General features: G+C 41.1%; 1 protein-coding gene across 1 annotated transcript in view; it reads right to left on the bottom strand.

Annotated features, from left to right (window-relative positions):
• Jazf1 (JAZF zinc finger 1) overlaps window positions 1–23,369 on the bottom strand; it is a 335,812-nt gene extending 312,443 nt beyond the window's left edge. The window contains exon 1 of the mRNA XM_048339621.1: window positions 23,162–23,369. Coding sequence (XP_048195578.1) covers window positions 23,162–23,276 — 115 coding nt within the window. The 5' untranslated portion in view covers window positions 23,277–23,369. The remainder of the gene's footprint in view (window positions 1–23,161) is intronic.
• Window positions 23,370–24,478: the final 1,109 nt, after the last annotated feature.

Here is a 24,478-nt window from a genome sequence, read left to right as displayed (position 1 = left end):
GAAGGAAGGAAAGTCTATAAAGCCCCAAGAACTTACTGGAAACCCTAATTTATGAATTTTATTCCCAGAGAGACGATGGCTCCAGGTTTAAGGGACCACTGAAGATCACTACAGACTCCAGACCTCATGAGCCCTGTGAGCAAACGTTGCCTATTATCAAGGAAGTGGAGTTTGGGTCTGCCAGTAGGGCTCTCCTGCTGTCACAAGAATGATGGACCAAGATTGACATCCAGCATACCTGACCTTCACAGAAAATCACAGAGGTCATCATGGTCCACAGTACAAAGCGAGAAGTCCTTGTGTGCTATCCCTGACAGTCACAAGGCCTCTTCATAACTCTTTACAGAAAGCCTACTGCTATTCCTGATAGCCTTTGCTGATTACTGGTTACAAAAGCCAGAATCAGAAGTAATAGTCTCTGTCCTTACTCCCTAGTCCTTGTCTTTGTTCGGGTTGCGGGGGGCGGGGGGGGGGTACTTGGAGTTAAGCTAGCCTGAATGTGTGACCTTGAGGACATTCCCTATCCTCCTAAAGGCTGTCTGCATTCAATTGTGCTTAACAGTTCCTAGTTTTAGTTCAATAAATTATAACTGCTATGAATTATTATAACCACCTACTATAGTTATTTGACAAAAGCAGACATTAATTGGTGCAAGGCAGGAACTCACTAGCTGTCCACCTAAATCAGGCCTTCAGTCCCCTACAGGAACAGAACTGTGGTCCACCCAGCTGGGGGGAGGGGGACTACATGTGTCATTATTTTTATAGCTTACATAACCATGTGATTCAGTTAGAACTGTAGAAATAAAAACTCACCACTGGAAGCCTGGTCCAAAATATCTTTTATCAAAGCCCCTCTTCTTTTTCTTACCCCCAAGATAAACATGAAGGTAGAGCTCCAGGAAAAGACCCATAGGAATCTGTCCTCTAGTGTAAAGAGGAGTGTAGACTGAAGAGCAGAGAAAGAAAGTAGAAAGAACTTGAAGATCCCAATGACCACATGGAGCTTCCCCTTACCCACCCTGGACCTCTCTATATAAAAGAGAAATTAATTTCCTGAACCTTTAATCCATGTAAGGGCAGGGTCATTTGTTATAATAGCTGGCATGTATGCTACAGTGACCACGGCTTGGGATCATGATTTACCTGAACAGTTTAAATGATATGATCAGAGCCACAACTTGAGAAACAACTCAGAATAGAAGTAAAAAACTGTTAGAGCAAAATATTCTGTAAATAACTCTTCAGTATATCTGTAGACTCACCATAAAAATTAGCCTCTAGAGTCTTTCCAACCCTCCCAATGTAACATTAAGAAGCCAGGACTTCCTTAGGTATGTAAAGTAGACTGTTAATTCCCAGCCCAGGAAGTCTCATTTTGACAAGTGGCTAGGCATGGTAACATGTGTCTATCATCCCCAAGCTACTTGTGACATACAATGGCTTACAGTGACACAAAGAAGCACAAATATGAAGATTACAGTTCAGACTTAAAACTGACACAGGCATATAGTAAAAATAGGGCTGGGAATATGGCCTAGTGGCAAGAGTGCTTGCCTTGTATACATGAAGCCCTGGGTTCGATTCCCCAGTACCACATATATAGAAAATGGCCAGAAGTGGCGCTGTGTGGCTCAAGTGGCAGAATGCTAGCCTTGAGTAACAAGAAGCCAGAGACAGTGCTCAGGCCCTGAGTCCAAGGCCCAGGACTGGCAAAAAATAAATAAATAAATATAGTGAAAATCTTGGAAACAATGAATGTAAAAAAGGGTCTGTTAAGACTAGCTCAAGTGGTAGAATACTTGATCAGCAAGCACAAGACCCTGAGTTCAAATCCCAGTACCACAAAAATGCATACACACACATATACATGGAAGACATAAAATGAACAGAAATTTTATGTTACTTTAGGTCATTACTACAGACAAAATGTGAAAGTGAGAAAGGAATGAAGCCATCTAATCTGGTCCTTGGAGCTGAAGGGTTCATGGTAGAAGACATAAACATGAATACAATTCAGTGGTACCAGTTTAAGTTCCTACATCATAAGCTTACTACTATTACAGAGTGGGGACACAATGATGAGTCACACAGAGAATAATGAGCCACGTATTTTGGAAGTTTACAATCTAGTGAGGAAAACAGAAATTATTTGAATAACAAAATTGAATGCTACTTGCTGCAACTATTACAGTAGATAATACTAAAGGCATTATCAACTCAGTTATTAAAAGTTTAACATACACCAGATACTACTAGGCTTTCTTATGTCGTAACTTACTTAACCCCTGCAACAGATCTATATGGTAGATATCCTATTTCTCATTTTGCACATGAGAAGATTATACATTAGTAAGTTTGCTAAGCTTACACAGCAGCCTAGACCTGTGACAGCTCTCTCGGTCAGTCACATGACAATGGGAGAATGGGGAAAGGACTGGGCTGTCCACACTGGCTTAGAGGCAAGCAAAGGGGCTCTGAACCCAGTTACCAAGCAGTTCCAAAACTTTTCTGAAGCTCTTTTTACAGAGAGGGCATCATCAGAAAGGGCCCCAATCTTCTGAGCCTTACCAAGCAGCACAGGAATTCAGAATATGAGCACAGAACATTGGGCAACACAAATTAAAGCCTTTGGATAGTTATATATTCTGAGACTAGAAAAGTATCACTCCTAACCAAAGGATCAGGTTCCTCTGTTCTTTGTAAAATGAGTAGAAATTATTTAATTGCTCTCCTCCCCCATTTATGTCTGGGTTTGCTGGCTGACATGTTTATTCATTCTTCCCTGGAGAGAGAAAATATATGCCTTCCAATATCTCTGGGATGTTGTAAGGCCAGAAACTTAGTATTTACAATGAGTTGTGATCACTTTTAGCAAAATACTTTTTAGATTCTTTCCATTTTGAGTTTAAAAAGTCACCAGTAAAAGACTGGAGGATCTTCATTCACATCTTTCCTTCTTTCCTTTGGAAAGAAATACACTACCTTGCCCTATCACCTCTGAATTTGGCCATGTGATTTGTCTTGGAGAAAGGAATGTCACAGGCATGATATGAACTACAGGATTTAAATAAGTGTCTGTGTCTTGATTTGCCACTTGTGTTCTGGCAGTGCATAATGAGGAAAGCATCTCCCTAGTAGTAGCTTTGACCTGGTCACTAATGACATATTCATGAAGACTTGAACCCAACAGTGGAACAACAGCCCAAAGCAGAGTCCCCACCCCCAGCTGATTGAGCTTCCTCATTCGACAAGATACAGCTCACTAGACCAGACACAATTATTACTGAAAGCCACTGATACAATTTAGATAATGGAATGTCTCTCAAAAGACCAGGAGTTGGGGAACTGGTTGCCTGTCTGTGGTTCTGTTGGGAAGTGATAGAACCTTTGGGAGATGGGGCTTAGTGAAAGAAAGATGAATATTGGAGATGTTTCCCTGAAGGAGATAAGAGGACCCTGAGCCCTTCCTTTCTCTGTTTCCCAGCCTCCATAAGTGAACAGACTCCGGTCATATGTACCATGACACCACATGCTCAAGATAACAGGGTCAAGTGACAATGGACTAAAACCTCTATGAGCTCCCCAAAAGCTCTAATGACTTATTTCATGTATTTGCCATAGTGAAATAGAGTTATCTATGTCGCAGCCATTGAGCTTTGGGATCACTTGTGGTGATGTATTGTTGTGACAATAGCTAGTTGATGTACCATTATTTTACATTAATTGGGAAGATGAAATTACAGGTACAGATACAGTATCTCACAGTTTTTAATCTTTCTGTAGAACTTCACTGGTGTATGGGCATCCTGTTACCTAAACACACTTCTTCTCAAATACTTGTACTGATAAGTGAAAATGAAGAGAGCAAGGTCATAGACCACCAATAAAACAATGGCTCATTTGACAGTAAATGCTAACATCTCTTCATAAGATGTAAATGTGGGAGAAAACATGGTTACTTTTCGTGAAGAAGCCTTTAGCTCTAAATACCACCTTCTAGGATGTGATAAGGTACTATGATGGTAAAGAAACTCCTGCTGGCTCAGGATCTTCATAAGCCCTTTGTCATTTGTGTATCCTTCTGTCAGTGTGTTAAGTTATGGCTTTCAAGATTATTCTTATTTTTCCACAACCCATCACATATATAGCAATATGCAGAACCAGTAAAATCCATGTAGGGTTTCACAAAGCTACTCAAAATTTTAAAGAAATGTACAGGTCCCCAGAGTTTGGAAAATACATCCAGCATTATTTTAAATGCATCATGATTATATATAATTCTCATTTTCCATCCCTGCTTCAAAGTCAAATAGCAAACACTAAGTGACTTACCTTACTCATGTGAACTAAAGTCAAAACTTTTATTAATCAAAACTATATTAGTCAAAAATTTTATTTCAACATAGATCTCAAAAAGTAAACAGTACTTTTGAAGTTAAAAAAACAAGCAAACTAGATTTTAAAAGGGAACTAGAGGACCAATTAGGGGTTTCCCAGATCCTGTCAGGGCTTTAAAGGTAATTACGGAGTCTTTGAACTATCTGAATGCTATCCAAAAGTTTAATGGAAACTAACCATAATGAAGCCACCGGATGTCCCACATCCTTGCTTAGAGCTGGTATTATTTTCTCTTCATGTGATGGTATTACCTGACACAGAGGTGCACATGTCTAGTCCCTGACTACATTCTTGCTCTCCTACTTGAACCCCAACTCACTCCCTATGTTCTAATTACTTATAGTAGTCCCCTCCGTCTCCAAATGGCTCATTCACTATTACATTCATGCTCCCTCAGAGATGTCTTCCTCCAAAGAGGCCATCTAAGAAAAGCCTCTCAATCTTTGTTTCCATATTCTTCTCCACCTCCCGCTCTTTGTGTGTGTGTGTGTGTGTCTGTGTCTGTGTGTGTGTGTGTGTGTGATTGTCAGTTCTGGGGCTTGCACTCAGGGCATGGGTGCTGTCTCTTAGTTTTTTCGTTCAAGGCTGGTTAGTGATCTACCACCGAAGTTTGAATTTTTAGTGGCTAACTGGCAATAAGTGTCTCACAGACTCTCTTACACAGGCTGGCTTTGAACTGAAATTCTCAGATCTGAGCCTCTTAGTTATAATTACAAGCATGAGCCACAGATGCCTGGCATGTGACATTTTCCTTATAGTGTATGACTGTTCAAAATTATCTTTAAAACTGTATTTCCTATGCTTTTTCCATGAGCATAGGGTCCTTAGTTGTGAAATTAACTGCTATAATCCCAGATCCTTGTCAGGATCTGCATAGTTGGTACTCAGTATTTATAAAATATATAAATAGGAAATACAGATGTTGCTACATGGAAAATAGAAAAATGAAGCATTTAATTACTTATTAAATTAACTTATTACTTGCTAGGCACAAATATTTCAAAGTACAGAACCCACAGGGAGTGAGACTCTAAATAACTAAAGGGCCCTTGGGAACTAAAATATTAGAAGTTAATTTTCTTCTTCTTTTTTTCTTTTTTTAGCAGTTCGGTCCAAGGAGGGGTGGTCAAGGATGTAGATTAACCCTCAGAAGAGAAGAGGGAAGAGAAGATCCAGCAACTCCTGACTCTGTTCCCTCCCAGGTTTCGGTACCAGATGTAAGGTTCACTGGAAAAGAAACCTGCCACGTGGATCAGGAGAAAGGAGTTTATTGGGGGAAGAGCAAACTGCTAGCTCATACAAGATGGAGGCATGGGTAGACAGATGGGAAGGAAGAAGAGGAAAAGAGAGAAAAGGAAAGAGACAAAGGGAACAAGGATAGTAAGAGAGAAAAGGAAAGAGAAAGAGAGAAAGGGAGAAAGAGAAAAGGAAAGAGAAATTTTTTTCTTCTTCTACCATGACCTATGGATCCCATTTAAAGGAGAATCAGTGACATATATCCTGTGAGACTGAAAATGATTTCAAGTGAGATTTTCAAGTAGCATTTAGGATTAAATTATTTTATTGTTATTACAGCATATTAAATACAAAAGGGTTCCATCATGGTATTTCCATAGATGCATATTTTGTACTTTGACTGAATTAACCCCCTCTATTGATCTTTCTTTTCCCTATCTTTTTGTGCCTATTTTAAAAGTCTTTAGTTGGTATCCTTGTACTACCTTTGTATATAGACACAATGTACTTTGATACTATCAAGTATCAAATATTTTAATCAAGTATCTTTTTTTCTTTATTCAGTAGTAAGGCTTGAACTCAAGGCCTGGATGCTGTCCCTGAGCTTTTGTGCTCAAAGATAGCACTCTACCACTTTGAGCCACAGCTTCATTTCTAGTGTTCTGGTGGTTAATTGGAGATAAGAGTCTCATGGACTTTCCTACCAGGGCTGGCTTTGAACCATAATCCTCCGATCTCAGCCTCATGAGTATCTAGGATTACATGTGTAAGCCACTGGGGCCAACCTTAAATATTTTTAGCAATATGAAATATCTTAGATATTACTGTCTGAGGCCTATCCTGGAGTATTCCTAATAAGCTTCCAATATTGCAGTATGTGACATTCAGTCTATTAGAGGCACACATAGCACTTAAAGAGGAGGACCTAGCATTTTGTTAGTTGTGTAGTCTGTTCTTGGATTTTTTTCATAAAAACTCTACAACAAATCATTTCACAATAAATTCTAACAAATAGTACACATAAAACTAGCTTCTGTTTTTATATTGCTTAGTTGTTGCAAGATGGAAAATATGTTTTCTGTTTATTTAGGCTATTAATCTACTTACTCTTTTTTTTTTTTTTTTTTGCCAGTCCTGGGCCTTGAACTCAGAGCCTGAGCACTGTCCCTGACTTCTTTTTGCTCAAGGCTAGCACTCTGCCACTTGAGGCACGGCACCACTTCTGGCCTTTTCTATATATGTGGTGCTGAGGAATCAAACCTAGGGCTTCATGTGTGTGAGGCAAGCACTCTTGCCACTAGGCCATATTCCCAGCCCCTCTCTATTTACTTTCTCTTCAACAGAACATTATATTTATCAAATATAAAAAGCCAAGCCAAGGTACCAGTAGCTTACGCCTATAATCCTAGCTACTCAGGAGGCTGAGATCTGAGGACTACGGTTCAAAAACAGCCCAGGCAGGGGAATCTGTGAGACTCTTATCTCCAATTAAGTCAATAGCTAGAAATGTTAGTCTGGCTCAAAGTGGTAGATCATTAGCCTTGAGCACAAAAGCTCAGGGACAGCCCAAGGTCTGAATTCAAGTCCCAGAACAGCCACACAAAAAAAAAAAAAAAAGAAAGAAGAAAAAAATTAGAAAAGCAATTTTTCTAATCACACAAAGTAACATCTCAAAACCTCAAATCTATATAAACAATGGTAAATTAAGACTGATGATATATTTTGAAACAACAGAATTTGTGTGTGTGATAGTTTAACAACCCATGCCTTAGGACTACCCATTATGACACACAAACACAAACTATAGCTCTACAAGGGAAAGTGAAGTCTACCAGTACCTTTCAAGTACAAAATACTTAAGCCCAAACAGAAATGTGTAATATTATTTTGATTGTTTTTCTCATGGGTAATGGAAGCAAGAGGATGACAGAAGAGTTGGGGGAGACCAGGAGCATCACTAGGGATGATGGCAAAAGAAGGTACAATCACATTGGTATTAACATTTATGGGATGCTCTTAGTTGTTGGGCTCTTCAGGTACATACTTTTACTTAATTCTTACAACAACATTTTGACCTAAGTACTACTCCTATCCCAGTCTGACAGAAGTTAAGACCTAGGGGAACTAAATAGTTTTGCCAATGTCACATGACACTATTAGTAGGAACTTCCTTAAAACACACTGCCTATCATCTTATTAAATACATTGATTGGTTGGCCTGGCATAGTCTTGCACAGTGTTTTTCCTTTAACACAATCAGTACTAGTTGCCAACATTTAAAGATAGAATTCACATAAAAATGCTAATACTAGCTTGTCTTTCTCAAATAATAGCAACAAAAATAGTATCTACCAAACTCTCCAACATAGCAACACTGGACTAAGCTAAGCTGCAGCTGGCTCTTTAAGGCATGGAAGGCCTCTCCAGTTTGCCAGAGTCAATTACATTGAATATGGTCAGGTCACACATCTAGACATCTTGATTTTGAGGCCCACAGGCTCCCAAGCTTGAGCATTTCCAGGCTGACTGCATAGCTGAGATAATATCGTAACTTCAAAGTTGCCGTAAATCAAATTCTTGCCTTCAGGAAAACTTGAATCGATAGAATTAAAATCCCATAGGTCACACCCTTCTAAAAGTTTGATTTCTCTTGAAAAATGCCATAATCCTTAAGATGCTAGTTAACTGATGAATGTAAACCAGTGAGTTCCAACCTTGGCAACATGTATTAGCATCAACTTTGAAATGTCAAAATCAGATGCTCAACATAAACCACTCCAGGTCAAGCCAGGGCATACTTATTTCCCTAGCCTATCTGTGCTGAAAGCCACTGGTATAAAATCTACTGGCCTATATAATGGCTATGAATCAGTAATCTGATGTCTATGATTTCTATAAGCCACCAATGAGAATCACTCTTATTACTTTACAAAACATATCAGATCAACATTAAAAATGCCATCATCTTTCAGGGGCTTACAAACGATTCCTTTATTCAGAACTTTCAAGGGAAGCATATAGATAACTTGATCTTTTGACCAAAATTTTTGTCTGCTATTTGTATATTATGATAGTAAATATTTTCCTTTGGGTCTCTTAGAGTCATGAAGTGAAGCCAACACAGAAAAGAGTTTCCAATGAGGGAAGAATATTACTTTAAACTACATGTTGCCAACCACTTGGTTGAGTTGGTGCCAAACACCAGATGTCTAGTGTCAGAAGATTCTATTAAAGATGTAGTTAGCATACCTCAAAAATTGAATCCATTAACAGTTATGTGTGGTCTAAGAAACACCTGTGTCCTGAAAATGAATTTTAGTCCAGATTCTCAGTGAGATTAGCTGGAGGAAGAAATCAGAGGCCCGGAGTACACTCATCTGTAATTGTCGAGGCCAAGCTTTCTGTATTTAGTTTGAGTTTACACAAACACTTTAGGACCCCTATCTCCTTCATTTGATGTCGAGTACATCAGAAAGAAGGGGCATTACTTACACTCTTACTTATATGGACTATTAATCTCCAGTCTACTTGGACTGTATAAACATGTCTCTGCAGATTCCCCTGCATTTACCATTACTTCTATATTATCCTGCCATATATGGAGAATCAGGAGGGTAAAGCATTCAAAATGTTTTCACTGAATGAGTTAGGTGGAATAAATGTGCACTAGTTGTGTGTGTGTGTGTGTGCGCGTGTGTGCGCGGGCACGAGTGCATGTGAGTGCCGGTCCTGGGGCTCAAACTCAGGGCCCGGGCACAGTCACCATTTGAGCCACAGCTACTTCTGGCTTTTTTGGTGATTGGTTGGAGATAAGAGTCTCATGGACTTTCCTGCTTGGCTTTGAACAATGATCCTTTAGGTATCAGATTACCAAGTAGCCAAGATTACAGTAGTAAGGATTACAGGCATGAACCCCAGGTTCATGGCTAAGATGCTTTTCTAAGCCCAAGTGTGTAAGGTCAAGTGACAAAGTGACAAGATACAAAGTTATTTTTTCTCTGTGGATGGCTCCAGGGGAAGTAAGTGTTCAGAAGCGAGAGTTCTAACATATGACTAGAGGGGCTGGGCATGGTGGCTCTCACCTGTAATCTTGGCTTTGGAGGAGGTAGAAAGGAGGATCATAGCCAGTTAGGCAAAAACACAAGATCCTATCTGAAAAATAATCAAAGCAGACAGGACTAGGGGCATGGCTCAAGTGATAGATTACCTGCCTTGAAAGTATAAGGCCCTGAGTTCAAACCTCAGAACAAAACAAAAAACTGGTCAAAGAACCTAGAATTTTCATTTTTTCATAATGTTTATGGCTGAATGCTGGTATGTACCATTGGTCTAAACAAATTCTTCAAAAAAAGGACATGAACGTCACGTTATGATTTTCATTTTGAAGATGCAAGGCAAAAGAAAAGCTGATGTGTGTGGATGAGGTATTATGTTAGTCAAGAGACCCTCATTCCCAAATAAGGGAAATAAAACTAGCTCCTTTGGACAATAATTTTAATCGTTTAAAAATTGACAAATTATGACTTTTACTGTTATTGTGATGATGATATGCTCCTGGGTTTGACATGTCTTCTTAAGGGTTTTCTTCAGAAGTTTTGAAACACTGAAAACTTTCTCTTCCAATCAGCCAGCAGCATCAAACTATTTCCCAACTAACTGAGTTGTTCCCATTGCAAATTCAGTCTTGCCCTACATAAGACTTTCAGGTGTGGAAGAAGCCTTCTGTTAAAATGCAAAGAGCAGCCAAACAATTTGGTGCATTCCTATAGTCCTAGCTACTTAGGAAACTTAGTTGGATGGATGAATTGCACCCAAGAATTTGGAACCAGTCTGGGTAGCATAGAGAGACTGTGTATCTCTTTAAAAGTAAATGCAAACAGCTGGGCACCGGTGGTGGCTCCCACTTGTAATCCTAGCTACTCAGGAGGCTGAGATCTGAGGATCATGGTTTGAAGCTAGCCAGGGCAGGAAAGTCCATGAGACTCATCTCCAATAAACTACTCTGAAAAAGCCAGAAGTGGTGCTGTGGCTCAAGTGGTAGAGCACTAGCCTTGAGCTAAAGAAGCTTAGGGATAGAGGCTGCTTCACCCAAAGTTTAAGCCCCTGGACTGGCAAAAATAAAACATAAAAAAATGCAAACAGTTTCAAAAAGATCACATCTTAGGCTGTGAAGAACAAGTATTAAATATACAGGGGTACACTTGTCACTTTCTCACCAAAAAAATAGGCTAGTAACTGAAGCTAGTTACTTAATTTGGGCCCTAGTTGCCTTCTGTGTCAAGCAGAACTAGTATTCCACAGTGTGTATTGAAGCAATGGTCCAATAGACACTTAATAAATAATAGTTGTGATTGTATCTTACAGAAAAAAGACTGTTGGGGAAGCCCAAGTTTGAAAAACGGTACAGTGGTAGGCTAAGGATTCAAAATCCACTTTGTTTACTTCTGTCCCCTCCTCATCCCACTCCTGTGTCCTTTGTGCCAAAATTCTGGTGAGGAAGATGCAGGAGGAAGGCACACTTCTGTTTAGTACTGTTCAGATTGTATAAACCCCACCGTGTGTCAGGAAACCAAACACTGTAGATAAGGCAAGAAATAATTCAACTGGCCCGAATAGCATCAACCTGGAAAGCACATATATCTATATTCAAATTTAAAAAGAAAGTCAATTTCCTATGTAAATCTCCATTTAGAAAAAAAAAAGACCTTTTCAAACCCTTAATATAAACCACTCCAGACTAATTAGATGACTGATATTTGTGTATATATAAGCACTCAGATCCAAATATATATTATCTCTCACATATGCACACCTCCAGAAACTAGTGCTAAACCTATTCTTCTCACAGCCCAAGAACTGCTGATTTTTATTTTTATTCCATTTCAGAAAATTTTCCTTGAGAAAGAGATCAGGAACATGGTAAGATCCTGCCTTCAGAAATAAGCCACTTCTTAGAGCACAGAACAGCACCCAGTATGGGGCACACCCTCTCTCATGTGGCTTCAGGTAAGCACTACAGGACAGAGGGCAGTACCATTAGTGGCATTTATTGAGACTGGAGAGAAGTTCTGGCATGAAGGAAAATAATGTGTTTTATATACTTACCATGATGAACATTCTAGTTTATATTTCCGTAAATATGGTATTTAACTAGTATGATACCATATTTAACTCCAAATTGGGAAATAGCACTTCTAATATGAGTGCCATATCTACTTCATTTAAGTGGTGGAAAGTAAACTAAATACTGTATTAAAACCATTTAGGACACTCTCCAGTATAAGTAATGAAGTGCAGAAAATGGATTCAACTTTTGTGGAGTCTGTGGCTCTAGATGCTCTAGATATGAGTCTCTTTGAAAAGTGATTATTTAGATTAATAAATGAAAACAAAACATAAAATCTTATAAAATGGCAATACCAAAACACCTCAAAGTCAAATCCAGAGCAAGAATTTATTTCTATGTTGATTACCTACCTTACATACTGAAGTAAATTGGTAAATACCTCTTTGGGCTGTATTCTCTGATGAATTTCCATAAAACAATTATTTGAATTAATATTACTTTCTAGGGTATGAACAAACAAATCAGTCTTGCCTCAAGCATGGATAATCAAATTTTATTTGCAATTTATTTGATAATTCAGAAAAATCACTCATCCTAATATATCTTGGTAATGTCATATAAATTTTTGGGCTTGTTAAATTTGTAAACATCTCAGTCAATTTTCTTTAATATATCAGACACAAGAACTCAAAATAATTCAGATTTTCTTATTCAGATGCTAACTTGAAACATTATTTGCATTGATTATTCCTATTAACCAGTTTATTGTTTATTAACCAATTTATTGTTTTTGTTATTTTTTTGTTGAAGATATACATTCATATCAAATGAGCAAGAAATTTAAACACAGAAATCTCTTTTAAAAATGATGTACTTGGCCTGGGAATATGGCCTAGTGGTAAAGTGCTCACCTTGTATACATGAAGTCCTGGGTTCGATTCCTCAGCACTACATGTATAGAAAAAGCCAGAAGTGGTGCTGTGGCTTAAGTGGCAGAGTGCTAGCCTTGAGCAAAAAGAAGCCAGTGCTCAGGTCCTGAATTCAAGGCCCAGGACTGGCCAAAAAAAAAAAAAAGTGAAAAATGATGTACTTGCCTGGTACCAGTGGCTCACAAATGTAATCCTAGCTACTCAGGAAGCTGAGACCTGAGGATCACTGTTCAACACCAGCCCAGGCAGGTAAGTCTATGAGACTATTATCTCCAACAAACTACTCAGAAAAAGGCATAAGTGGAGCTGTAGCTCAAGTGGTAGAGCAATAATAGCCTTGAGCATAAAGAGGGTCATGGACAGTGCCCAGGCCTCGAGTTCAAGCCCCAGGACTGGCAAAAGAAAACAACAACAACAACAAAAAGATGTACTTATAGTGTATATAAATATTGTATATTTGCTTCACTGAGTATATCCCTATTAGAAGAAACCTTCCAAACTGACTACATTTAGTTAACAATTGACTCCTCTACTTTAACTTTATATTATACATCCACAGATGAGCATCTGGCTCCACCACACATTTCAAAGTTATTCCCAATGCAGATGTCCTGGTTCACATTCATGCTACAATGCTAAGTTTTACCCTAGTCTTTGTGTAAGGACAGTAGATGAGTTGGCACAGTGAAAAGTCTTCTTGGAAAGTACTTCCTACCCTAGGGTGGTCAAGGATAACATGAAAAGACAAAGGGATGCCTATGCTACATCAATACAGCCCATCAAACCTTCTTGTACCTGAAAAGCATTCTCAACTCCAATGTCATTGAGCTCATGAAGAAATGTGATACTGACAGTTCACAGTGAAGGAAAAGATTAAGTGATTGATGTTAAAATCTTTTCAAGTTTTACAAGTTATGAATGTGTGAAGAAATTGTGATATATACTGTTAGGACTTATCCAGGGTCTTGAAAAGTGCTGGGCTGACTTACCAACATATTCGAAACTGTCAAAAAATGTGCTACATAAGGGAGGGGCCTGAGGCTTGAGCTTCATTAACTTCACAATTAATTCACATCTATGCTTCCAGTGTTATTCATCATCTATCTTGTTTGTACATATTTCGTCTCTCTCAATAAATTTCTACTCCTAAAAATAGTAAGAATTAGCATATATGAAATGCCCAAAAATGTAGGGGGTGGTTCTCACTGTGCATGGTAATAATGAGAGAGAAACAAAAATATGGCTGTAAACATACATACAAGTATACACATATAGCTATAAATATATATGTACCTGTATATGTGTGGATATACAGAGTAGATACACTAGGCAAAGGGGTGATTCATAGAGATGTATGTACCTACATATATGTAGATGTGAGAGAACATAACTAGATATACTATGTAATATATGAACACATATGTTATATATATGAATGTATGCATAATAATATATGTAATATGTGTACACTTATACAGAATATATACTATTAGATAGATGGATGGATGGATGGATAGATAGATAGATAGGAGGAAAGATAGACAAGAGTTTCCCTTCATCTGGAGTTTTACTTTCCATGGTTTTGGGTACCCTGAGTCAATTGTAGTTTGAAAACATAAGATGGACAAACTGGAAATAGAAGCAATTCAAAAGTTTTAAATTGCAAAGCCTTCTGGGAAGTGTAATGAAATCCTGTGCTTTACTTCTCTGTCTTTCCAGGAATATAAATCACTCCTTTATTCAGGGTATCTATTCTGTGTATACTATCCATCCATTAGTCACTTAATAGCCAGGTCAATTGTGAAAAGTTACTTATTTTACTTCATATTGGCCCTAAAATACAAGAGTAGTGATACTGACAATTTTTTTTTTTTTTTGTCAGTCCTGGGGCTTGGACTCAGGGCCTGAGCACTGTCCCTGGCTTCTTTTTTTGCTCAAGGCTAGCACTCTGCCACTTGAGCCACAGCGCCACTTCTGGCCATTTTCTGTATATGTGGTGCTGGGGAATCGAACCCAGGGCCTCATGTATATGAGGCAGGCACTCTTGCCACTAGGCCATATCCCCAGCCCGATACTGGCAATTTAAACACACCAAAGAGATGTCATACAGAGATACTTTTAAGTAAAAAGAGTAAGAAAAAAATATCATATGATGAGATAATTAAGAAATTGTAAAGCAGAAATGTATACTAGTTTACTAGTATACTAGTAAGTATACTATACTAGTATACTTACTAGTATACTAGTAAACTAGTATACATTACTACTATACTATACTAGTATACTTACTAGTATACTAGTAAGATACCAAACTGCAAAAGTTAATAGCTATAGTGCATAATAATAATGCTTACTAATAATGCTTAAGACAGAAAAAAGTGTTAAATCTGTAAGTGGAAGACATAAACAGAAAACATGTTCTCCCAGATGGCACTGTATAGGAAAAACTATGTAGTGTGTGTGTGTGTGTGTGTGTGTGTGTGTGTGTTAAAAAGTCTCAGAAAGAAAGCAAGGGAAGAAGAGAGGGAAGGAGGGAAAGACAGAGATTATTATATATGATTGTAGGCATCCACTGGAGATTTTAGAATGTGTCTCCCACAGAGACAAGGACTACTACATATGCGATTTATATAGACTTTATGCATACTTATATATTATACATATAGATATACATTGTATATCTGTATATACATATACATCTATGTTGTCCCTTCTTATAAATTATATGTACTTAATGCATAGTATATGTGTGTATATTCACACAGATATATGTATATTATTTAAAAATCAAAGAAATAGTGAATGTTTCAAACTAATAATTTGACGTCCAGGATTCATCTCATCAAAAGGTCTATATCAGGTGATCAATATTGTAGCCTGGCAGACAAGAAGTCTGAAGTCATAGATGAGCTAGGAAGGGGAAAGTGACCATGAGGAGACTGTCAGTGTTCACTGAGCTGAGCAGTGAACCTGCTGAACAGAAGGTTTACAGTTAGTGACCCAAGAAGAGGGCCTTTGACTCTTGCCAAAGTGCAGTGAGAATTATTGTAAAGAGTTTATTCTTAAAAATGAACATCTATTGATTGGTCTGGTCCCTACTTCAGCCTTAAAAAAAGATTTAAAAAAAAACTTATTGCAACAGTCCAGTGTTTATTGTATGGGGAAATGTAATTTTATTCTGGTTTAGCATATGAAATGAAAGGTATTTTGTAAAACATACTTACAATAAGTCTCTGATATTGGTCATTCCTGATTTTCAGGTCCAAAATAAGCATTTGTGATTCAACATTTTTTTTAATGTTTTAATTTTTCCCAAGCAAGTGTTTTTTTCCCTTTCCTTTCTTACTGGTTTAGACACCTGGCTCAACAAGTCTTTTTTTTTTTTTTTTTTTTGCCAGTCCTGGGGCTTAGACTCAGGGCCTGAGCACTGTCCCTGGCTTCTTTTTGCTCCAGGCTAGCACTCTGCCACTTGAGTCACAGTGCCACTTCTGGCTGTTTTCTGTATATGTGGTGCTGGGGAATTGAACCCAGGGCCTCATGTATACGAGACAAGCACTCTTTTGCCACTAGGCCATATCCCCAGCCTGTGATTCAACATTTTAACCAAGATAGTAGGTAACAAATCTATTACTTATTAGGTTATCATGAAATAAAACGCATACGTGCAGCCTAGTAAGCATTTCTTCAACACCCAGGACATAGCTACGGGTTCAAAATCTGCAGACAGAAGCAAGGATGGGGGTCTGGGGGAGAAATATAAAGAAATAGAGGATATGGAGCAAAAATTAGAAAGGGAGTATTTTTAAAGGATTTATTAGCATTGCCTCCTGTCTCTCAGACTTGAGCCTAAAGCAGATAGGTGTCTAGCTTCCAATGTGCTAGGAAAACCTCTCACAGAGCGCCAGCAACCTGCTCCAGCATTGAGGCTTCCTCACTGTCATTCACAGGAAGAAGCAGGTTCTCCACAAACAACTGTCATTTTGCATTCCTAATTCTGTCAAGGTAGGAGATGTCTCCAGAGCAGAGGAACTCTACAGGAAACCATTTTCCAAAGAACATAGAGGCCTATGTCTACCCTCCTCAGTTGCAAGCAGTTTAGAGTTATATTGTACTTTTCTGTTAGATGTCAGAAACATTCAGAAGTTCGTGAAACTTAACAAAATGATCAAAAGGAATTGTTTTGAATTTTTTTAATTGTTATTTTGTAGTTGTACAAAGGGGTTATAATTCTGTAAGCCAGGTTATGAGTACAATGCTTCATGAACAATAGGGTGATTTGAGACTGTTGACCAAGGAGAAATGAGCAAATGTGAAACTATAGAGGACAATGTTTTGAGACTACAGTGAAGTTTTAGACTTAGGGTTCCGTGTGTGTGTGTGTGTGTGTGTGTGTGTGTGTGTGCGTGCGTGCGTGTGTGTGCATGCGCACATGTGTGCACAAATGCATGTATGCAGGCATCCACATTTCAAACATACCTGGCTCTGTACCTGAGCCTTCTTGAGAACCAGGGAGAGAGTAAAGAGGATGCCAAGCCACAGGGTGCAGATGGAGAGCAAGGCAGGTGGCAACAAGCCTTTCATTCATTCAGTTACTCCTCCCACAGCAAAGGTCCTTAGGGGGATTTAGGCCACAGGCCTAGGCATAGTGCCTATTTCTAGTCCTGGGTGTTTTCAAATAAATTTAGGCCACAAGGTAAAACCATGTTGGAGGCTGCTGGCGTTGACACCACTTTCCCATTCCACAGAGGCAAAGGCCTTTGCCAGCATCTGAAGTGCCTCTGGCCACATAGAAAAGTAACTAGAGGCTACAATGCCAAACGAATTGAGAAGGGGTAAGTTTCCTATTCTCGGTCTTTTCGAGATGGCTGAGGATTATACCTGGTTGTAAACTGCCCCAAACAGAATCATAAATACGCAAACACAATCCCTACTACATTCTCTTCTTTATATATACTTTCATAAACTTACTTACAAATATATTTATTTAGTAAATACACATAGAGCAAAAATTGAATGTAGATAATTTAAGGCTGTAGATAAGAAACTTACATATAATCTCATTTAATCCTCATTAACCACACTATGAGGTAAATACTATAATGATCTTTATATAACAAAAGAAGAGCAGTATGCTAAATGATCTGTACAGTTGTGGGGGCAGGAGGGGGATGTAGAGTTGGGACAAATGATACAAGAATATGTTCAATTCCAAGCAGGCCAGATTCAGTATGTACTTCTCAAATAGCCTCACCTCAAATTCAGAATTACTTTCTGAAGGAGGAAGCAGACCAGACTACCTGAAAAGGACAAGGAGGTTTCTATCAAATCCTTCACTTTTTTGGCACAGGCCTAACTCACCATATATCTGTCTGGAATTCAAATCTGAACTCACTAGTTCTGAAAACAAAATAAAATAAAACAAGAAAATCCAGAACTTTTCTATGCCTCACCTTGCTCTCCTGTAACTGTGGAATAGAAAGGGCCTACTATATATTGCATGACCTGTTTACATACAGTGCTTCTTTGAAAGGGTAGATATTTACTAAACTATTTTTGGAGCTCAATTCTACATTGTTGATAGTAACTGTCTTTGGGCTACTTTCCAGAAACTTTGACCTTCATTAATTAGATGATTTATAGCCACACTCAATGAGATGAAACCCCATGGATTTATTACCTGAGCTCTAAAGATGAGGAAATTCAACACAGAAAAAGAAAGAACAGGCTGGTAATATTCGGGGTCAAGAAACAATCAGTCCTTGCTAATGGTGCCACTCCAGGGAATGGGTCTTGGTTCCCTACCTGGTTGCTGTGGGAAAGTCTGCATGGACAGTAGCAAGGCTACCATCAAGGTTCCTACCATCTAAGCAAAGTTTTAAGTGACTTGCCTTCACTAGAACAGAACTGAGTCAGATTCCTGCATTTCTACGCCTTGGGACCTCTGCACTGTGTGTCCTCCTGCCTGGACCTTGCTGCTCTTGTGCTTATGGCTCTCTCATCTCTTTCAAGGTTCTGACTCCCATATCATCTCTCAGTGGGCCATTCCTGCCAACCTGTTTGTTTGTGCCAGTAGTGGGGCTTGACCTGAAGGACTGGGCCCTGTTCCTTAGCTTTTCCCTCAAGGTTACTACTTGAGTCACAGGTCACTTCTGGCTTTTTGGTGGCTAATTTGAGCTAAGTGTCTTACAATCTTTCTTGCCTGAGCTGGTTTCAAATGTTGATCCTTAGATCTCAGCCCCTCCATAGTTGGGATTACAGGTGTGAGCCACTGGTGCCCAGCTTCTGCCAATCTATTTAAAATTCCAACAGTTCTTGCTCCTAATCCATTATACCTTGCTCTAACTTTTTAAAATATATCATGAAATACCTTTCGACCTACTATAGAATTTACTTGAATTGTTTATTGTCTATTTCCTTCCAGTAGAATTTAAAATAGCTGGAGGTTGGCGGGGGGAGGTCTTTATTTCTTTCATAGATAGATAGATAGATAGATAGATAGATAGATAGATAGATAGATAGATAGATAGATATCAGGGGTTTAGACTGTGCTAGGGGTTTAGACTGTGTCTAATATATTCAATACACATTATTACATGGATAAATTCAAAATACAGAGAGGACTTTTACGAAAGTACCAAAGGAACCTATCAGTTAGGAATGATTCCACAGTTGCTTTCCAAGATGTAAAGCCAAAAGATTTCATAGCACTGGGATACAGGAATTCATTTTACAGGTCTGAGACATGAGCATCAGGGCTAAATTTAAAATTTAGTGCTTGGTGCTTATAAGGTTCTTAATTACCAGTTTAACTTTACCTATCTACAACGTTCATTCCAGAACTACAAACTTAAGTGTCTACTCACAATGATAGAAGCTAACAAATGTGATTAGTTTTCCTGTGTCTAGGAAACAGCACTAGGGCTATGAATGAACTGACAGCAGAGCCTGTGGAGAAGCACTTCACAGTTGCAAGACTAGGATTTCTATAGTTTAAGTGGCATGGGGGAGGGTTCGGAGTTGTTCATGGAGACTGGTGCTCCAGAGCTGAATCAACATGAAATATAAAGAAATACAAACAGGAACATAGGTATGGCACTCTTCTAAGAGGAGGAAATCTATAGCACAGATAGGATGGTGGAAAGCATACTTCCATTTTCTCTTAAGCTCCAAATCTTGTTCTGTATGAAAAAGGAAAATAGTTAAAATAAGAAACTATGAACTGGGGCTGTAGCTCAGGGGTAGAGTGTATGCTTTCCATGTGTAAGGCCCTGGTTCAGTTTCCAAAACCACTACAAGAGTTAAATGTACATACATATGATGACAAAGACCACTACTCACAACTTAATGTCTTTAATTAATTTGAATTGAACATATTACAGTTGTAATGAAAACCACAGGCCTTGAAATATCTGCAAACACACACACACACACACACACACACACACACACACACTCCCCCCAGAAACCTGGATTTCATCATGCATAAGGATTTTGACTAGTGGTTAAGTGGTAATCACCCAGAAAGAAGCAAGAGGATGTTGATCAATGATAGAGCACTTACTTAGCATATAAAAGGCCCTAGATTTTTGGAAGTGAAGAAAATTCAGAAAGATGGAACCATTACCTAAGCATTTCTTCATATGGTAGCTAAATAAGAAGACCCTGAATAAAAGCCAAATAAGTAGTTAATTTCTTCATGAATCATTTTTTTTAACCTTAGACACTGAGTGAGTGACAAAGATATGAAATCACTAACCTTTAAAAGCAACCATCATCTATAAAAATTTATAGCCAAATCACAAGAAAAATCAAAGTATAGAACTTTCCTCAATGCCATTGTTTGAGATGCTTTGCCTCTTGTCTCTTCACAAATATAGTTGCATGACACTCCCTACTAATAAGGGTGTTTTTATTCCTCATGAGATCTATCTCATTTCTCTCTGTATAAAGTGAAAGTGAAGGGATCTCTTCTCAGCTGGGGTACACAGTAGCTTAAGTGAGCTTTTTCAAACAGGATTTTAAGTGTTTGTTCATATTAACTCCTACTTTTCATAAAGTTTACTAGTTCAGACTATTTTGAAAGTATAGTAATTGTTAGCCCTGCCACATAATTTGCATAAGGCATAGCTATTGTTATAAACTAAAATTCCAGTGTGTTCACCACAAAAAGAAAGGAAGTAGTGGTACAAAAAGGTCTCAATTCAACATGTCACTGTATGAGTACAATGTATCTTGATCAATGTTGCCTCCTCCATCATTCTCCCCCATCTCTCCCAATGCTACCCAGCCCCTCAATTTTCCTAGTTCCATTTTTACATTGAATATTCTGACTGCATTCTGCCACCCTTCCTGTCTCCATTGTCTACTCACCTCTCCTTGACCTCACCTCCCAACAGTTAACTCTAAATCATTTAATGACAAATTAAATCCTTCTTGAGGATTTGATTTAATTTGAAGGGATTTAATGTCTTCACGACATTTAAGTATAATTTATATTTTTTAATGGGTAAGTATTCCAAATATGGAGGCACTTGGATAAAATTCTTACTCAGCTTACATAAATGGTTTATCCTGATGTATCTGCGGATGAGGATGGTTGGTACATACAATGACAGCTTTCCATGAGTAAGGTGACATCACTTATTTATATTATTTTCCATTTAGTTTGGGGAGTAAGGGTTGTCACATGAACAAACTGGAGCTTTGCATTACTGAGATTTTTAGCTTTATTTTAAACCAACCCTCTTGATAAACTGGAGCACTTCGAGTTATGTGTATCCAATCATGATATGAATCAGCACATTTGTGACCCCATTACACTGCTATTTAAGACCACCCAAACTTGAAAGCCCAGCTTTTCTGACATACTTTTATCAGAAGAGATGGGAGAAGCTACTACACAGATATTTTAAAACTATGAAAATTTCAAAGCCAGGTCCATTACTCATAATTATCTCTTCGAGGACATTTCATGCAGGCATTTTCATGATTATTTCCCATTCTTGATAGGCAATCAAATCCCATCCTGAAGAGACATACAACTCTTATTAAGCACATACTGCCTGCAAAGAGAGCGCATTACAAGAAGCAAAGGAGCATAAGGCTCTGGCTCATTTTATTCCTGCATAAATACACAGCAGTTGTGATTTATTCTCTCAACTTCGTAGAAACGTGAGCTGCATCCACATGACTGAGTACATGACATTCACTTGGACTTCCTAGGGCAATTCCCAGGTCCTCTGGATTAGCCAGCCTCCTAGGGGCAACACGTGGCCCTAGGCCTTCCAGCCCACAGGGCAACTTGCACAAGCCAGCCAGCCAGCCACACCTTCTGCAGGTGGTTGGATCGCCTGAATTAGAAGAACCGACCCATCTCCCTTCGCAGGGATTCCGAATAAAAGTGTGCAAATGTGTGCAAGCACTTCTGTGAATCACGGGACTTAGTGAAAGGTGCCCGGGCCCTGGGCGTACAGGGAAACCGGCCTCCCTGTGGGACGCCCCTCCCCCGCGTCCCCGCGTCGGGGATCGGCGCAGGCCGCCGCGATCCCTGGGCGCAGCTGGTGCACCTCGGGCCTAGCACCATTCGAAAGGCAAATCGCAAAGTTGCCCGAGCCGGGACGCACCAGAACGCCGGGCGATGGCAGGGCACGGGGAGGCTGCTCCCCATCGGACGCAGCCCCAGGGCCTCCGGAGCTCCCCGGCTCTGCGTGTTGGGCGCGGCCCGCGGGCGCACCCGGAACCTCCAGCCCCGCAGCGCCCGGCGTCCGCGCCAGGCCAGGGGCAGGGGCAGGAGCCCAAGGGCTCGGGTCTCGTGTCCCGGAGGCCGGCTGTGCCACCCTCCCGGGGAGAAGGCAGCGCGGCGTCCTCCGCCGCCCGCCGCCACCGGCCCCGGCCCCCTCCCGACGCACCACACCTAGCAACCGGCGCTGACAGGACGCAGTGGCGGCGGCGGTGGGAGGAGGAAGCGGAATGGCTGCCGCGGTGGAGCCACCCCCGCCCCCCCACAGCACAGCCGCTGCAGCCGCCGCCGAGCCCTGACAGCTCTCGCCGGGGCGGAAACAGCGGGCGGGGTGCAGTGCCCGCCCACCCCCGGCGCCCCGGGCCGCTCGGACCACCCGGGCCAACTAACTCCGCGCCCCTCAACCAGCGCCGCCCGCCCGCCCGCCCTCCGCGCCCTCCGCCACCCCGGCGCACGGCCGGCCGCCTCATCCCCACCGCCCCGCCGCGGTGCACCCGCGCTGCCACCACTTCGCAGCCCGTGTGCACGCCCCTCGGGGTCCCCCGCCCCCGGCCCGCCCGCTGCCGCACCTCGGGGCGTCCTCCCCCTCCCCCACCCTGCCCTGCTCCCCACCCCCCTCCCCTGCACCCCGCGCCTCCGCAGCCCCTCAGCCCCAGCTCCGGGGCTGCACACCCGGCCGCCGCCGCTCCCTCCTCCTCCCTCCCCGCCACCCCTGGCCATCCTGGGGCTGGTGGCCCGGGCTGGAGTTTCCGCGCGACCCGCACCCCCGCCCACCCCCGGGTCATTTACCGATGTGGTTGTCCTCGATGTGCTCGATGAGGTCGGCCAGGGTGGGGAAGTGGAGTCCGCAGCCCCCGAACCGGCAGGTATTGGAGAAGAAGGAGGCGGCGGCGATGCCTGTCATGGTGCTACATCGAGAGCCCCCCTGGTGTCGGCTCTGCGAGCGCCGGGCGAGCCGAGGGAGGGAAGGGAGGGAGGGAGGCCGGGTGGGGTGGGGTGAGGAGAGGAGGGGCTGGGGAGGGGGGCAGAGGCGGGGTGAGGGGAGCGGAGAGGACGGGACGGAGGGAGAGGGGGCGAGAGAGATGGCAGGAGAGCGCAGAGCCACCGGGAGGCAGAGGGGAGGCGGTGTTGGTGGCGGCGGCGGCGGCGGCGGCGGCGGGAGCGCGGGGGAGGGTGGGGGCGGGGGCGGCCGCCGCAGCTGGGAGGAGGGACCAGGCGCGCGCCACAGTTGTGCGGCCCCAGCCTCAGCTCCTCTCGGACCCAGGCCTCACCTGGCAGAGCTTGCCACCAACTTTATCCTCTCTAGGCCTGCTCTTCACAGTTGGCTATGCAGAGGATCCGTTTAGAGCCCCTTGGTTATGTTCATTGCATTCTTAGTAGATATACATCCATTAATTACACATACTTCCCTGCCGTGAGCACTCAGGGAGTTCACCAGGCCCTCCCAGGGATGTCCCTTCACACTTGGCCACCTGTCTACTTGTCACCAACATTCACAGGAGACCCTAGAAAGGTAATTGTGTGCACCTTACTCTTAAAAAAAAAGACTAAAAAAAAAGGCTATATTCTCTGGAGATTTGTACCAACTAATTGATTTTAATGAAGCTTCCCTCTAGGCCCAAAGAAAACCTTAGCTTTATTTAAATTTCAAAGTAGAGTACTTGGTTGTCAAGTGCATTTGTCTGTGTTTTACATTTGTAACATGTTTATTGTTCAACTCTCTACCCCTTCTGGGAAAACAAAACCACAAATAATTTCATTACCCCAAATTTCATTACAGTACCCACTGCCTAATCCCAAACCCAGTAATTAACTCATCTGTGTGTTTCTGCCACAGCACAAAGCACAGAACATTAATTTTTTGCTAGGAGTGGAAACTGAGTCAAGAGACTTACTTTGTCTCCACTTACAAGGGAAGACTTCTTCCCTCAGTGAAGATCATCCCATACCATAATGATAACCATCTAAGTCCTTAAGTTGAGTTTTGCAATTTCCTCACAAAACCAGCATTTTGCTAAAAATTCCTTTCTGGGCCCCAGTCCCACCCCCAGTTACAGTCATATTTTTATCTGCAAGGTGTGTATTCTCCAGTAGCACTTTTCCAGT

Source organism: Perognathus longimembris, chromosome 2 (assembly GCF_023159225.1).
Source record: "Perognathus longimembris pacificus isolate PPM17 chromosome 2, ASM2315922v1, whole genome shotgun sequence".
NCBI lineage: Eukaryota > Metazoa > Chordata > Mammalia > Rodentia > Heteromyidae > Perognathus > Perognathus longimembris.
Note: the sequence above shows the minus strand (reverse complement) of the source record. Positions and strands in the feature narration are given on the sequence as shown.